Source organism: Pipistrellus kuhlii, unplaced genomic scaffold (assembly GCF_014108245.1).
Source record: "Pipistrellus kuhlii isolate mPipKuh1 unplaced genomic scaffold, mPipKuh1.p scaffold_m20_p_4, whole genome shotgun sequence".
In the NCBI taxonomy this organism is placed as follows: Eukaryota; Metazoa; Chordata; class Mammalia; order Chiroptera; family Vespertilionidae; genus Pipistrellus; species Pipistrellus kuhlii.
In genome coordinates, this window is record NW_023425540.1 from 40,349,210 (window position 1) to 40,367,889 (window position 18,680).

The 18,680-nt window shown below is 34.2% G+C and overlaps 1 protein-coding gene across 2 annotated transcripts in view; it reads left to right on the top strand.

The window, feature by feature from the left end:
* Positions 1-18,680, top strand: part of XRCC4 (X-ray repair cross complementing 4) — a 159,568-nt gene that overhangs the window by 25,336 nt on the left and 115,552 nt on the right. For both annotated transcript variants that reach the window (XM_036409234.2, XM_036409237.2), the window contains exon 3: positions 908-1,083. In XM_036409234.2, coding sequence (XP_036265127.1) covers positions 908-1,083 — 176 coding nt within the window. The remainder of the gene's footprint in view (positions 1-907; positions 1,084-18,680) is intronic.

Below are 18,680 nucleotides of genomic sequence, written 5' to 3' on the forward strand. Positions count from 1 at the left end.
CCAGGTTCGATTCTGGTCAAGGGCATGTACATTCCATTCCTCTCTGTAAAAAATCAATAAAATATATTTAAAAAAAAAAAGAAAAAAAATATATTTATTGAAGTAAATATCCCTAAGAATGAATAAAACCTGAGCTTTAAAAATACCTAGGTGAGAAAACTGGAAGCCAGGTCTATAATATAGTGTATGCCTTAGAGGAGACACTCTATAATTATTAGTTCCCTTCCCTTTCCTTCTTCATCACCTCACCTTTTCTGTTGTTGGCACATCTAAAATAATAAAAGCATAATATGCTAATTAGACCAGACGTCCTTCTGGATGTCCTTCCACCCAGACAAAGCCTGCAGTGGACGGGGGCCCAGGGTGAGGTGGCAGAAGCCCTGGTTGTGACGGCAGGTGCGGGTCAGGGCCAAGGCCCTTGCACAAATTTCGTGCATTGGTCCTCTAGTACTGAGATAAGAAGAAGGAACTCCACTTTTACTTTAATTTGACTCTGCCTATGTGAGTGAGAAATAGACTGGTGACTAATCTCTTTAATAATAGAAGATGTAGTAAAATACTGAGCTTATAAAGATTATTGGAAATTATTTCTCTGGCTATGACCTTAGAGCAGGTACATAAGATAGTAGTTTCTATGGTATTTTACAAGGCATGCATTTCATCTGAGAAGAGAAAGAAGGCAAGAAATCTAATACTTTCAGATAAGATTTGAAACTAAATGCATTTCTCAAAAATTGTGAGTTTAGTTAAAAGGTATAATTTGATTTAAAAATGTATGGTGTGGGGTTTTATTTTACTTTTTGTTTAAATTTCTGCCACATAAGTGATAAATTAGTAGCAACAAGTAAAGGAATATGTTCATATGTTTAGAAATTTATTTCAAAACATTTTATTAATATTTCCATAGTATCTGAATCAGCGATTTCCCAAGAAGCTGATGACATGGCAATGGAAAAAGAAAAATATGTTGATGAACTGAAAAAAGCATTGGTGTCAGGAGCAGGACCAGCAGATGCATACAAGTTTAATTTTTCTAAAGAGTCTTGTCTTTTTTCCTTTGAGAAAAACCTGAAAGATGTTTCTGTAAGTAATACTTTATAAAATGTGGTAAAATATCAGAACACATCTGAGGGATTATTGAAATAATTAGCGTATTATTTTCAGAATATCTCAGAAATAAAAATTTGAAAAGTATGTGGTTTCCAAGTTAGAAGAATGCTTCGAAGTTACAGTCAATGCTTTATCTTAATGAATTATGAAAATTAATTACTGGAACATGTGTTTAGTTTTTAAAGCTTTAAGTATATATTTTAGAGATAATTGCATGAAGAAGCAGTTCTGAAAAGTGAGATCAGAAGGTTTAGACAATTGAGACAAGGTCTATTGAAATACATTTGGGGAAATACTGATTTTAAGAAAGAAAATAATATATTTATCTTTGAATATTTAATAATTATGACTTTTCTATTATCAGGATGTATTTAGAATTATAAAATGATATAATTAAGTGTAGTAGAATTTATAATTAGGAATTAAGATGTCTTATTTATAGTATAAAACTTAGAAATTTTAAAATAGAAATAATTCAATCCCAGCTTTCCAAAGCTTACATGCTTTACAGACAAGGATATCTACTGCTTGTCCTTCTCAGTTCCTATACCTCAAGATCAAGACCAGTGATTTATTAATCAAAAGTATTATGCTTACCGTTTGTATATTTTACCCAAGTTTAAGGGATAATTGGAGATTAAATTATCTGCATTTGGCCAGTGATTTATCAATCAGAAATGAGCTCTGTAATAGAAGAAAAAGAGGGTCATCTTTACCCCCAACTGCCCTCCTCTGCTGATCAGTTTGGTTCTGATTGGTCAGTTTCTATGCCAGTCAGCATCAAAAGCTTCACCTCCTAGGCAGCCATTGGCTCCTCACAGTTGACCCAGATTTGGTTCTGATTGGTCAGTTTCTATGCCAGTCAGCATCTCTGGGCCTATCAACAGGGCCTGATCAGAAAGGAGGGGCTGATCAGCAGCCCTGGTGGAGGCCTGGAGAAAAATGGAGGTATGCCAGGCCCGGAAAGAAAGTGAGACACAAGTTTTGATTAACAGCTGCCACAGAGGCTATGGATCAGACCTTGCTTCTCTCTTCAGGCCTCTCTCTGGGATTGATTCGCAGCCCCCCTCAGCAGTCAGTGCTGGGTCATCGTTCCTGCAGACATAGCAATCTGCAGGACTGACTTCTGGTTGGTCAGTCCTCTGGTCATTGTGGATGTGATGAACCCAGGGTTTTTATATATTAGGATACACACACACACACACACACACACACACACACACACACTATAGTACGGTTGATGGTATCTTCTAATATTTTGAAATAAGTCATTGTCAAATTGGGAGTAAAGCCATTTCTCATTCAACATTCCCATTCAGTTTGTAGGAAGTAAATAACGTTATTTTTTGTAGCCAGTTTCTAGATTTCATGTGTTTTGTGTATACTAACGTGAAGCAAATTCCATATTTGTGAGGTACCTTTGAAACCTGAAAGGCTTTTGGTATCTTTGACATGGTGAAAAGTGGGGTTTGATACATTAGGCATGGATGGAGAACCTGCCATGCTTGGCTGTACATCTGGTTTTGTTGCTTCTGTGAAGAAAGAACTTCAAGTCCTCATGACTCATGTCTTTTTCAATTGGCTTGGCATGTATCAGCATCAGAAATGGTGAGAGTAATCCAGAAAGATACCACCCTGAAACTAACCAACTTTTTCAGAGCCAAAGCCTTTTAACCCCTACCTTTTCAACAAGTTCCTTAAGTAACGGAAGCAGAATAAGAGATTCCTAGTAATTGAGAAGTGTAGTATGGTTTCCTAAAGGATATGTCTTAAATCACTACATTGTAGTTTAAATAGCAGCCGTCTTATTTATTCATTTATTCATTTATTAACTTGCTTATGGGAAAGAGAAAAGCTATTCTCAGAGACAAGGAGGAGTTTATTCATGGCTTGGCTTACTTGAGATATATTTTTGGATATTTGAATGAGGTAAAACTTTCAGTTCACAGTTCTGCAGTCAACCTAATGGATACAGATGAAAATCTCAAGTCCATTTGGACAAACTGCCTTGGGAATCTTCCAGTGCTTCAGGATGTTTCTGCAAATTGAATTTCAGAGTTATAGTCTCATAAATTCATCTGCTGGCAAAAATTAGCAGACAATTGGAAACATAGCAGAATACTTCTTAAGGTTAATTATACTTTGGTGACCTAAAAGTTTAAATGGAGTTTGTAATCCTTTCCTTGGTGAGACAGACATCTGATTATTGCCAAATATGATCTCCTACACTTAGAAGAAAAGAGAAGAATGAATGTAGATTCCACTCAAAAGGTTGCAGTGAATTCTGGTGTTTGTTGACATATATTTACTCTTTCATGGCTAAATATATTCCATGAGTTCTAAGTATATTTGCTACCAGAGTCATAATTCTAGGAGTCCAGGTTTTTAAGCATTTGTTGCCATAATTCAAGAAGATTTATGCGTCTAATTCTGTGTTGGTAATCACTATAAATTTAAGCATTTTGAATATACAAAGTCATACAATACATTTGAAATTTATATTTGTATCAAATTTTCTTTTTTTATCTTAAAAAATAAAGTAGCTGTTGATTTTTATGTTAAAAACTGATTTAAAAAATATTATCTGTGTTTTATCAGAGTGAAAGAATTATCAATTTACAAAGCAGCAAAATATTAATTTTATTGATGAAAGTGGAAAAGAGAACAGAAAAGAGAGTAACATCTATGTGAGAGAGATATCCATTGGTTGCCTCCTGTATGTGCCCTTCTGATACATGGGAGGATATTCCACCAACTGAACCATACCAGCCAGGATAGCAATGAAATGTTTTAAACATATAATGTATATGTCGATGTTTATATACATTTTGGGAAGTGAGGAGTAGGTGCATAGTTCTCATGAGATTGCTTTTGAACTCAACACACCCAATATTTCATTTATGCTCTAATTGGCTTTTCTTTATAGATAATATAGATGCTTTTATTTTAGCTTAATTCCCATTTGGATAAATGTTGAATGACCTGCTAGACACTTAACTATTTTTCCCTGTACAGTACAAACCTTTTGGGACCATCACCAGTGCTCTTCAGTTGGCAGTAGATTGTGCTAGATGAAAGCATACTGTAGTGCCCTCATTGGGAGCTCATTATCTCTTCTGTATAAGTGCTCTCACACACTCTGGAGACTATTCATGGTCTTCGTGTCATTGTTTTCCCTGTGCCTTTCACAATTCATACTGATTTTATAGTAATATATGCTTTGTCATGCAAATACTACATCTTAATGTCTTCCTCTTCCTCTTCCTTTTTTTTTTTTTCTTTCTTTCATAGCTTGGTTGTTTCTTCAGAAAAAAAAATTTTTTCATTCATGAGCTACAAAGAAAAAAAGACCTAATTATTTTTTATAAGAATAGCCTTGGGCTCATCATTCAGCTTGCTCACGTCTCTGTTTTCTCATCTATAAAATTTCAAAGTGATTTCTTAGATTTAGTTTAGGTCATTGAAAATGCTGTAGTTTTTATTTTTAAAAATTGCCCTAATGAAGGAAAACCAGGAGATTCGAAGGAAAATTAACTATGACAAATAAATCCACATGTGCTCGTGCACACACACTTACTGCATAAACACATACAGGAGAACTGACTACAGGTCTCTATTAGAATTCTGGTAAAGTCTTTTTGTGTCTCCTTTTCTTTCGTCTCCTTTACCCCCACCATCAAATGTTGGCGGTTTAGGCTGAAGATTTTATTATATGAATTCCATGGAGGTTTGTTGTTCTCTGATGTAAAAGTCCAAATTGGCAGTCCTGGCTTAATATGATGTCTTTATGATGCCGGAGGTCTAGGCTTCTTTAATCATGTTGCTTTGCCACTTTTAGCAGGTAGTTTTTATCTCATGGTCCAGACGGCTGCTCTAGGCCTCACTGTTATGTTCACCTTTCAGGCAACAGGACCAAGTAAAAGAGAAAATAAAGAGCCATGTACCTTTTCCCTCTAAAATTGCATGCATTACTTTTGTTCATATCATATTGTCCCGAACTAAATCACATGGCTTCACCTAGCTACAGGGAAGTCTGTGAAATGTGATTTCAACTATGTTTTTTGCCCAGAAATTTCCATTATTGTATATAGAGTGGAAGGTAGATTTTTGAGGGACACCTAGCAGTTTTTGCATGTTAACATTAGGGAAGATTGAAACATCATTCAGAAAGGTTTACTTTAGTTATCACAAGGATATTTCCCTAGTATTTTTTTTTTTTATTACAAATCTATGTTTCAGTGATATCTTAGTTTTAAAAAATAGTCAATATATAGGCTAACTGTGATCACTATATATTGCAACTTATTTTAAAAGTGGAAAATGCATCCTAAGTTCAAACATCCTCCCTACATTTATTTAACTTACATTTATCATATATATAAATGAGGTAAAATAAATTAGCCAAAAGCAGCTAAAGTTATTTTTAAAAACAGCAGTCCAAAATCCTATATTATTGCCATGTGTCCCTGTGGTTAGGGGACTTTAAATTTAAATGGCGATTTCCAGATGAAATATCAGAATTGGAGCATTTATTATGGTTCTCTGCCAAATACCTTGTCAAAAATAATAATGACTTTCAGGTTTGTGGGAGTATGGGTTGCAAATGTGTTGTTTGAATGCCTAAAAAAGAAGTTTTAGTATTCTTTATTTCTGTGGTAAAAGTATTTGTATACATCTGCCATGTTTGTATTAAACTCTTTATAATTTCCTGACCTTTTTTGAATGTGGGAAGTAAATTAGTAGTGTAAGTGATGCAGAAATCCTGCTCAAAGTATGTATTTTCTAGTTAAGACATAGAAAGGACTCGAATTATGGCTTTAAAGTTATTTTTTAGTTATACTATTTGGCTTTGAGAACATATTTCAAATATTCTGGATAGTCTGTACTGAAAAAATAATGCTGTTTTAATATCTTTGTGATAAAAATTAAATTGGATAGTTTGTTTACTTCTGTAAGATCCTTGTAATTCTTTAAGTATATTTTATACTAGAGGCCCAGTGCACAAATTCATGCTTGGGTGGGGTCCTGACAGCCTTCAGATTGGGTTGATAGGGCTGGGCAGGCCAGGAGAAGGAGACAAAGGAGGTTGGCAGCCAGCCCCACCCCCTATCCAGTGATGAACTCCTATAGCTTTCTCTTGTCTGTGAAGCTCTTTATCTGGCCTTCAGTTCTAAATGAACTTTGCTGGGTAGAGAAGGGTGTGGCAGGAAATATTCAAAGTGATGAAGAGCAAGGACTTGCAGCCAGAGTGACCTTCCTTTTGAAAGGACACAGCTGCTCTGAGGGCTGAGGGTTCAGTCTCTGTGAAACCGGGGTCAGTCTTTGCATTGGGCGAGTGGGATCACTGAGGCCTTTTTGAGAGTCTCCGAGGCTGTGAGTGTGATCTCAGAACAGTGAAAAACATGTTTGTCAAAGGATGTTATGGGTTCTCTCTTTACAAAACCCCCACACATGTCTGTGTTACACCAACAGGGTTGCTTTAACACTAAAGCCTCCATCTGCAAGCCCAACCGCCTCCAGGAGCTGGCAGGAGGTTGAAAGTGGCTGCAGTGATGAGGCCGGTGCCAGGCAACCTGGCAAGTGTCAGCAACTCAGCTGACTGAGCCCCGGGCCCTGACATCACTGCACTGAGGATTTGACAGCATCAGCAAGGGCTTAGCTTGTTGCTATTTTGTTTTATTTTTATCTCCATTTCCCTTTAAACCTCTCCAGGTTGTGTGCATTCGAGAGAAGAACAGCCCTTGAAGCCTCCTTGGCAGAGAGCATGCCTTCGATCTGGGTTCACATGCAGCCGGACAGAGTCCTGTTTAGAAACCGTGTAGGTCTTCCATTATTTGCGCTATTAGCGATGAAGAGGGTTTTAGAGCCTGACACGTGAATACGTTTCCTGCTTATCCATGAGGGCAGGAGGCCGAATGCAGCCACAGGCACAGCCCTAGTACTTCATTTACTCACAGGCCTCCGTGCAAGGGCAGCAATGCAGGTGCTTCGCACACAGAGGGGGCTGGGGAGCAGGATGGGGCAGCAAATACAGAACACGGCCATTGAGGCCCTGCTTCTTCTCCCAGAACTTCTGTCTCAGTCCTGATCTTCCTGCTTCTTCCTCTTGAGGCGGATTTCGGTGTCTGCAAGACATGATGTTTATTACACACTGTTTCTCTGTGTGGGTGTCAGCATGGGGTTCCTGAATCAGCTTCCTTCGTCATTGTGATGGTGGTTGGGGGGCAGCATAAAGGTTGGCCAGCCAGCCAGTTCGCTGACCACAGTGGGTCACAGCAACCAGTCGTTCTGGTCATTATAGTGTTCCAGTTGCTGGCTTTTTATATATATAGATAGATACTGTTCTGTGGAGAGTGCTTATTTTTGTTGAAGTATGGAAATGTCTTATCCTTTAAGAAGTTTTCACTTTACCTTCTCCTTTTTTTCAAAACTTGCTTGTCTTTCTTGGTATTCTATAGGGTTTTTATATTTTACAATTCCCTTTAAATCTAATTCTTGGGGCCTTGTAATTGTCATATTTCACTCTTTTACTGTGCTTAACATTGGAAATGACCACTATGTGCCATATGTTATGCTACATACAACCCTGATGATTTTCTGAACTAGATTCTGTTATTTCAGAATTATGGATGAAAATTAGCTATTATAGAGGAAACTAACAGTCAGTAGTATATAACTTATCCAAATCCAAACAGCTAGTGAGTGGCAGGGCTAGGGTTGAACACAGGTGATGTGACTTCAAAGCATATGGGCTAACTGCCAAGCTATATATAATGTCTCTTAATTTTGTATTTAGTTTATGTGCTCAAATTTATATTGAATTGATTTACTAAAGTTCTATGGCATTACAATATGCCATTTATAAGATTGGGAAGGTCTTGGCTAAGGGAGCAGCAGTAAAAGGAAAGACTCCTAGGAAGACGAATTGCACATCTACATGCAGTCAGGTACACTGAGCTGTATTGGCCATGTTTGTAAAGCTCTTTGAAGGTTGTCAGGGTAAGCCTCCTTATATTTCAAGAAACAATCCTTAATTCTGATTATGTTGGCAAAAGAAACCCATTCTGTAGATGGCTCCTGGTTAAATGACTTCCCAGAGACACCCATTTCCTTTGTATGTTGTTTCACAATTATTATTCAGAGATCCATCTTTGACCTCATTTGTATTTCTAAGTTGTAAATATTAGACATTATTACAAATTCTTTCAGATAAATTACTTGTTTAAATAGTTTTCAGAAATCTTTGAGTAGCATAAATGTTTTTCAATGTGTTTGTCAAATTGGTATTCAATGGTAATGATAGTTTCTATTATATCAGCTGATCTTTCCTACTTGATGATACTTAAATATAGAGATTTGAATAGTTACCAGTAACAGAATACTTTGTGATGAAAAGTGATAAACTTTTTTTTTTTGCATATTACTCTATGGGCTCTTTATAACCCTATGTTACAGGTATAATTATTTGTTAGTGTGATTCAAAGATTAAATGATTTATTAAAATCCTCTTTCAGTGCTGTTTTTATATCAGAACACTTTTAGTAGTGTTGTTTTTAAACAATCACTATACTAAAAATACTTCAGATTAGTAAAGTCTGTTGTACTTATAAATGAAATGAAAATAAAGAAATATAAAACCACTAAGTTACTTAATTTTAAAGGTATTCACTATTTTATATCACAAGTTTATCCAACTTGATTAAGTTATCCTCTTAGTTAAAATAAAGACTGCTAACCCTGGATGGTTTGGCTTAGTAGTTAGAGCATCTGCCTGCAGACCTAAAGGTTGCTGGTTGGATACCTACCCCTGTCAGGCGTTTGGGTACATGATGGAGGCAACACATTGATGTGTCTCATTGATGTCCCTCTCTCCTCATCTCTCTCCTTTCCACTCTCTCTCTAAAAAAAACACATAAATCAATGGAAAAAATATCCTAGGTTGAGGATTAACAACTAAAAAGTACTGAAAATAAAACTTTTAATATTATATTGTGGGAGTTGATATTTTACTTTTTTTTTCCTTCTTATTCCTTCTTTTGATCCATTTGTTCATCTGGTATCATTTCCCTTCAGCCTAAAGAAGCTTCTCTAATATTCCTTATAGTGTAGGGTGGTGTTTTTTTGGGTTTTTTTTGTTTTTTTTTTTTTTTTTTTTTTTTTTTGTGTGTGTGTGTGTGTGTGTGTGTGTTTTGGCAATGAATTCTCTTAATTTTATTTTTTCTGAAATTTCCTTTATTTTGCCTTCAAACTTGAAGAGTCTATTTGTTTTCAGGGGGAGGGGGAAAAAAGGAATCTGGATTGACATTTGTTATTTTAGGAATTTTAATATGTTAAAGTTCTTTGTTTAAATCTTTGTTATTTCTGATGAGAAATTAGTGTTCCTATAGTTTATAACTCTCTCTTATGTAATATTTTCTCCTATCTGCTTTTAATATTTTGTCTTTATCTTTGTTTTTCAAAAACTTGGCCATAATATGCCTATGAGTTTAATTTTAAAATATTTTTTTTTTTTAAGAGTTTCTGGGTTTCTTGAATTTGTAAAGTTATGCCTTTCACTAAAATTGGAAAGTTCTTGTTCATTATTTCTCAAATATAGGAATATATATTCTTATTCTTTTTCTTCCTTCTGAGATTTCACTTAAAGATTCCCGAGGCTCTCTTCATTTTAAAAATTCCTTTTCTCTGTTGTTCAGATTAGATTATTTATACTGATATTCAAATTTATTGTCTCTTTTTTCATTTCAATCCAGAGATTTTTGAAAAAACTTACTAATATTTAGTTTCCACTATTTCCATTTGGTTCTTTATAACTTTTATTTTTCCAATGAGTTGTTCTATCTTTTCATTTATGATGATATTTTGCTTTAAATCCTTGATTATAGTTATATTAGCTGATATAAAATGTTTGCTCATTTCAACATCTGGATAAAATATGCCCCTCTCCAATGATATATGGAATATAGCTTTGATATGTTTTTGTTTTTTCATTTCTTAAGAAATTTCAGATGTTGTCCTGGACATTGTGAATGATATATTATAGAAAGTGGATTCTCTTAGACACATTTGAAGAATATTGACTTTTTTTATGTGTTTGTTTTTTAAGTCAGTCAACTTGACTCTCTTCCCAACTTCAAATTCTGTTTCTCAGCTGGTGGGAAATATCAGGTCAGTTCTTTTAACCTGAAGAAGGCTGCTTGGAGTCTGACTCTCACATACTTGGTTTGGGAATTAATAAGAGATTTGAATAGTTTATCCATATTAGAATTTCCCTACTCTGGATCTCTCCTTTCCAGGTTAAAAGCCATAAAAATGGAAATCGTATTCCCTTGTTTTCAGATTCATCTTACTTTAAATTTTTGTCTGTGTGTTTTCAGGTATTTTAAAAAGTAATTTGTTTAGAGTTTATAATTGTCATCTATGTGATCATGTCCTAAGAGAGCTGTCTGACCAAGACTAGAAGCAGAGATCTGTACTTAGCTTTTAAGCTCTTCAATCCCTTATGATCTCATGGCTTTTTTTATTTCAACAAAAGTATGTTTATATTTCTGATCTTTTTATTTGTTCAGAAATTGTGCTCTGGCCTAATTCTTTAAATTCAGTCTTTCTGATGTCCTAGTTTGTGCCTTGTCTAATTAAACTCATGCCTATATTTGAATAGTAGAAAATTTCCAGGGAAAGTGAATAGGAGTATTGAGGTATTGACACTCAAGAGTTTTCTGAAATGAAACTAAGCAAAGGGCCAGTTAGGCTGAACCTCAGGAAAAAGTATCTAATGGTGAGATTTGCGAGACTAAACAGTCTGGCAAGGGGACTTTCACTGAGCTATGTCAAACTGAATTGGAAAAGTCAGAGGAAAAACAGGTAATAAGTCCAGGTCATGTGTTGGCAGATGGCAGTTTGCATGATCTCATGGTTATCTTTCTCAGTGTGATCATTAGCAGGAAAGCCTTTCAGGTTGTACATTATTAATATGAGTTTCTGAATTGGATTGGCAAAATAGACTTCTTTAAAAAGCTTACAGTTGGTCATGAAAATTCTCCTGGAAAGGAAAAGAAATAGTGTATTTATTTTTATATGGTTCGTCATAAAATTCCATGATAGGCCTTGAATTGTCTTGTTTATCACTGTATTCCCAATATCCAGGATACTGCCTGGCACATAAAAGGCATTTAATAAGTATTAATATTCCTTGTACTTTTATTATACTTTTTTAAATAACAGTACACTATCAAATGGATGTCAGTTATTGAAAATGATAAATAAGGTTGATGTTTTCCATTATTTATCTTATTCTCTTCTTTTTCCCTTTTCTCCTAAGTCCAGAATCCTAGGTTTAGGTGTACTTTGTTATTTGGGTTATTTGGGGAAAAACAAAAAACTGAAATATACTGCAGGAGAATAGAATATCAAAATTATTTGCTGGAATAAAGATTATTCAGATTGGTTAATGGTACCAGATTTGAAGTGTAATAGTTCTGACTTTGAAATCTGGCTATATGTTATATTCGTTTGTAACTTTTGGAAACTTTCCTAACTTCTCTGATTTATTACTTTTAAAAAGTGTGGATAAAAAGTGTGGATAAATTAATACCTATTTCAAATAGTAAATGTGAATTTAAAATGAGATTAATATATAAAATTGTTTAGCATCATGATATGGAAAGGTTGAAAATCACTGGACTCCGTCATGGCTATTGGCAGTTAAACTCAACTTTATGTCCTTTTGTCTTCCTTGGAGATCTGGGGTGAAAGTTCAGAAACCTCTAATGTGGTTGGTTCTGGGTCTGAGAGTCACCCAAATTAACATAACAAATGACATCTTTATCACTCTCAACACTTATAAATTTCAATGGTTTGGGAAGCTGTGAGCCAGGAATTATGGAAGAAGACCAGCTATATGTAAATGTTTTACATTGTGTTCTGCTGTTCATGGAGTTTACATTGGGCTCCTGTTCTTTTTAGTCAGTCACATGTAGCTTGCGTTCTTTAAATGACAGAACTATGTTGAAGTATGTTGCATTAACTTAGTACTAGTCCACAGTATTTTTATTTTTGCGATATAGGAAGTATATGTAATGGGTATGTCATCGCATGTTAGACTTTGTTACATGTTAGACTTTAATAGAGGCATAATGATTAAAGACATCCTTAAAGCAAAATGAATAATCCATTCAAAACAACAAACTCCAAATATTCCTAACATTCTTAATTATAATTATTGCTCTCCATTTAGTCTTTTGAAACAGTGATCAAAGAAGCTGCATTTCTGGGTGACTCGGTCTTTTGAAATATTCACTCCCAACCAAGGTAATATTTCATCAAAAGAGATGATGCTGTAAGAACTGATTTATAAATGTACTGATAAGCTAACTCGCTAAGCTGCTTTCTGGATGGTTGTAAGTATTCCACAAGGGATCACTTTTTTAGGGTTTGAGTAATGAGCACAGAAGGTGTTGTTTATTTCCACTAAAATAACAGCTTGTTTGGTATATTGTGCTAACCCAGCTGCAAGGCTGACACGCACCACCCATGGAGAGTCCAGTGAGGACTTACTGAGGCTTGGCTACCGAAGCTGCTGCCATCTAACCAAACAGCACTGCTGAGTCTGTGACTTTGTGCTTGATCTAAGTTATGTACATAGGTTAGAAAGAATGAATCTTTCCAAGTATATGAGCTGCTAAGATTTTATATTAAAAAATAAAAATAATAAAATCAGGAAGAATCATCTTTGCTATAAATATAAAATCTGATAATTAAATTGAATCTTAAATGGTAGCTAAATTATAATATTTTCTTTAATTTTAGTATGGCAAACCTCTTATTTTAAATACTATCTAAATAGCTTTCTCTATAAAGCTATTATTTTTAAATAAAATATTTGTATTATCTGTCTCCATGTTTTGCCACTACAGTGAAATTTCTGAGAACGTTAAAAACCAAAAACAAAAACAGCTATCACTCTGATATCAGTTTTATTGAGTATCCTCGAATAATGCATGTTCATAGCAGTCTATCATATGGAGTTAAGTGTTTTACTTTGCAAAGGAAGCCTCTTGGTATTAAAAGCTTCCTAAGCAGAATTTGTTAGATCAAGGTTTGAATGATAATATAACTTTGTGGTCTAATATATGTTTGGATAGCAGAGGTCACTTGGAGTTCAGAGTGTTTCCCAGGTACTTTAACTGACTGTTCAATTAAGGGGAAAAAGCCTGTTCAAAGATGAAGTTATACTGTTACAGAAAACATGGGAGCATTGAAGACTTATGTGAGGGTTCAACATAAATACACACACACACACACACACACACACACACACACACGCCTTTGTATTGATGGTATATGAACAATAAGAAAGATTATTGGGCTTGTGTGCTATGAAATTTATTCCAAATATATACCCTAACTTTTTGCCAATTTATTCGCTGGCCTGTCACACAGCTGTAAATTAGTGCAGAATATTTCTAGGATTTATTGTGGCTAGAATTTTTGCCTCCGTGATAAAGATAAACCTAATTATTCAGGAATTCTGTATTTGTATAATTCATAGTCTGCTGGTGAAGAGGATTTTTTTTTATATTGAAGTATGTGTCTTATAAATTGTGCCTATGTGTTTTTTAATATAACAAGTTTTTTTTTTTAAAAAAAAGATTCATTTAAAATAAAAGCAAAATTCCTATATAACCATTCTTCTATAAACAAGTATATAGCACTTCTTAAGTGTTTTGTTTGCCTATGGCCCTCAACAAAGAGAGTGGTAGATTAAGTGAAAATGAGTTAGTATAAATCATGGTGGATTATTTTACAAGTATAGTGAAGGGCTAAATGTTAGAGTCATTGCCTAAGGTAAAGGTTGAAAGTAATCAAAATTATCCTTGAAAGTCCTCTAAATTGCCAATAAGTATAATATGCATGGCACTATCTACCAATAAGTTCAGTACAAGCAGTTTTTCCTGTAGTGATAAAAGACATTGCTGTTCTTTTCACTAACCACCAGGGTAAAAAAAAAAATTTTTTTAAATTACCCTTAATTTAGGTGCTATGTTGTATCAAAAATATTTGTAAACTTTTTGGAAGCCTATAGAATTTACATTGCTTATGTTAAGTACGTATATGATGTAACATAACTTACTGCTTGTGGTGATGGCCTAAGGTAAGGGTTTATAAAATGTTGCCGATATGTAATGAGAAGAGCATGGGCTTTGGTGATAGGTGACTCCTGATTCAAATCCAGCCCTTTCCCTCCATGTGTGGCGTAGGGCATTTTATTAAACTTCTCTGCCTCAGCCTACTTGTCATGGGAACAGTAAACTTTTTTTTGATAGTGTATAAATTGGCCTAGCAAAAGTTGCCTTCAGTTATATTTCTGTTTTCCTTTTCTATCTCATCATAAGTGTAACTACAATTTTGAAAGCAATTAGAATTACATTGCTTATTTAAAATGTATGTAATTTGCCGAAACCGCTTTGGCTCAGTGGTAGAGCGTTCGTCTGCGGACTGAAAGGTCCCAGGTTCGATTCCGGTCAAGGGCATGTACCTGGGTTGCAGGCACATCCCCAGTAGGGGGTGTGCAAGAGGCAGCTGGTCGATGTTTCTCTCTCATCGATGTTTCTAACTCTCTATCCCTCTCCCTTCTTCTCTGTAAAAAAATCAATAAAAAATATATATTTTAAAAATGTATGTAATTTATAAAGACTTAGTAAAATTATATTTTAATAATTTTCAGAAGCTTTCTGATAAAAATTGAACTTTTTAGCGTGAGGCCCTTTATGATCTATCTGTTTTTCTCCTACTATCCTTGTCTACTTTCACCAAGAAATTACTTTTGCTTGTGCTACTAGTTCTCTCACTATCCTTATCCCAACTAACTCCTAGTACTTTGACACTTAGTTCGGTTATCAACACATGCCTCTTGGTTTCTCAAGCCATACATTTCCTTAGCATCCTCTTTGTTGACATAGCTATGCTTTACTATATTTGAGGTCATGGGCCATATATACATAGTACTTAGCATAAATACATGAGATCACTGATCAATGTTTGGCTCAATTAAAATGTGGTGTTTTTGAAAAAATAGAGAAATGTTTCTATGAGCATTGCCATGCTCTCTGGGATAGTTTTTGAGACGCCCAGTTTTCATTTGCACACTAAACTTTGAATACTTTCATGGGCGGTTAAGTTTCTAATAGCATCATGTTTTGAAATTATAAACTAAAAGTAGTTGCTTTTTGACAAGTAGTAGTTTCTCATGTACAAAACAGTAGGCTTGAAAATATGGTAAACGCTTTACTCAGAAGATTAATCACTCTTCCAATTCTATCAGTGTCAGGAGGAAAAATAATCATCAATGGATCTTTGTCAGAGAATCTAGACATGTTGTAAGAAATGGGTGGAGCTGTAATGAACTCACCAGGCATTGCATTGGTGCAACTGGCCTTGCTGTAAACAGGAGACAGCCATTTCATCCTTGATAGATCCATGGGAGTGGTTTGCTTATAGATTTGGGAGTTATTTTGGGAAAAACATATATTTTTTGGAGATTTGTTTTTCTAATACAGTAGCATTAGGCCAGGGGTTGACAAACTATGTTTGTGGACCAAATTCTACCTGTCTCGTTTTTGTAAATAAAGTTTTATTGGAACACAGCCGCACCCATTGGTTTGCATATTGTCTTTGGCTGCTTTTATGCTAGATGGACAGAAATGAATCGTTGTGACAGACAACTATAAGGTCCTCAAAGCCTAAAATATTTACAGTTTGACCCTTAACAGAAAAAGTTTGCAGACCCTTGCATTAGATACTTTGCCAATTTTACCATTTGGCAATTGTACAAGAAATTCATATCTGCATAGCCTATCAAGGAAAGTAAACTCCTGTAGAGGCAGTTTAGTAAATAAAACTAATTTTGGTTTTTATTAAATCGATTAAAGTATAATTTCAAAAAATCATAACATTATAATTATTAAGTGAACCCATTTAAGTTTTTATTTAACTCATTAATTAACGTGGGAACCTGTAAGATATTAAAACTGTTTCAAAGGAAAATCGTGTATACTTATGTAATCAGTCATGCTGAAGTAAATTTTAATCAGTGTAAAACTGGGTAATATACAGCAATATAATGTTTGTAATCATCTTTTCTATGGGTGGGAATTGTATTTATGTCAGAAAAAATGCATTTCTATGGACAAAACGAGTATACTTTCAGTTTTTTAAAAACTTACGGAGTTAGAGAAGACAGCAATTATTTGTACACCTCCATAGAATCAGGGGCCTAGGATGTTCTCTAGAGAACATCCAGCATTCCATTGAAAAGACACTAACAAGTAATCTTTTGCCCGTTTCAAAATCTTTACCCATTTTCCCTAACAAAGGGAAAAAGTACTTTGAAACAACAAACATGTAGGAGCTAAAATTTAAAAATGTTATTGACTGTTGCTCCAGATAAAATGAAGTACTTTTGTAGGGAGAAATATTGTGTTCATTTATTGGAATACTCAGGTAATAAGGATTATATTTCTCCCCAATTAACCCATAGATTCAAAGCAATTTCTATGAAATCACAGAAAAATTTTCTGTAGACAGAGTCAAATTCTAAATTTTATTTAAAAGAAAAGGCACAGACTCTGGAATACCCAAAACAATCTCGATGAAGTAAAGTGGGAGGAATCACTTCACTTGATTTGAAGCTTGCTATTTACACTAATCAAGACAATATGGTATTGGCAGAGATATAGACACAGATCAATAGAACAGAATTGAGAACTATTGAAATATAATAGATCCACTTGAATATATTCAATTTATGTTTTCAAGAAATTATTTTACTTTAATTAATTGAATATTATAGTCAAAGTAGATAAAAGTCCCAAGGCAGTATTGCCAGGGATTGGTCAACTGTGTGTCAAGGAACCAGGGAATGTCTCAGTGACAAGCCTAACAATATGGTTCTATTCCAATTTGCTTGTGATTTATGCCAATCTAAAATTATGTGACAGATTTTTTTAGTTGCTTGTGATTCTCCTTGGGGAAGATGATAAAAGTGTCTAAATTTTAGAAAGTAAAATATAAGCAAACACTTTTGGGATATTTTTGGGATCTAAATATAGGTAACAAGTTCTTAGATTTGGCACCAAAAGCATGATTTATAAAGCAAAAAAATGATAAAATGTATTTTAAAAAATTAAAAACTTTTGTTAAAATTAAAAAGACCCTGTGACGAGGATGAAAGAACAAGCTTATACATTGGAGAAAATATTTGCAAGCCGTATATCCAACAAAGGATTAGTGTCCAAAATATATAAAAAAAAATCTCAAGATGCAATAGTAAAAATACCAAATAATTCGATTAGAAAAATGGGCAAAGACATGGCAAAAAAATGGGCAAAAAGCCTTTTACTGAAGAAAATATATATGTGGCATATAAGCACACGAAACAATATTCAGCTATTAAAGAAGTGCAAGTTAAAACACAATGACATATCACTATACATCAATCAAAATGACAAAAAATAGTGACTGACAAATGTTGGTGTGAATGATAAACAATATTACACAATGTAAATAGTCACACTCACTCTTGAAAACAGTCAGAAATGTTCACACTAAAACTATTTAATAATGTTTATAGCCTCTTTATTTTTAGTATCCCCAAACTGGAAACAACCCATATGTCCTTTAACTTGTGAATGGTTGAGCAAACTGTGGTACATTTAAATTGAATACTAACCACTAAAAGCAAATGAACTATTTATACATACAGATTGGATGAATCTCAAGGGAACTATGTGGAGTGAAAAAAGCCAATCCCAAATTGATTCCATTTATATCACAAAATTCTTGAAATGACAAAATTACAGAGATGGAGAACAGATTCGTGGTTGCCAGGGGTTAGGAATAAAGAATCACGAGGAATTCTTGTGGTAATTGAGCTATGGTAATGGAATGTGTTCTTCGACCGGAGATGGATACAATATATATGAACTACAATCACAGTAGACCTTAATACACTCAAAAATGAATATATAGGAAAAACGGGGTAAATTTAGTTAAGATGGGTAGGTTGATTTCTGGATTGTGAGGTTGCAGTGTAGTTTTGCAAGATGTCACCATATGGGAAACTAGGTAAAGTGTACTCTGGACCTCTTTCTTTGTACTATTTCTGCAATTGCATGCAAATCCAAAATTGTCTCCACATTAAACATTTAATAATAATAAAAAAAGAGCATGGATCTCTCCAGAACATTCTTTTATATTTAATTTTCATTTACTTACTTAAATAGTATGTAAAATAAATATATTTATAGTCCTATGACAATTATACCTACATATGCAGTTAAATAATTTTAGGCCTTAAATTAGGAAGGGGGAAATCTCTTAGTCCCTTAAAAAAAAAAATCTTGATATAAAACAAGTGTGGATATACCTTTTTTTTTAATTTGAATAATCAGAGGTCAATATTGAACTATCATTAATAGCATTGGAATTAACATTTTCAAAATTTTGTAGTTTGGTAACAGCTATTTCAATATAGGACTATTGTTTCATTTTTAAAATGTTAGTTGTGAATTAGA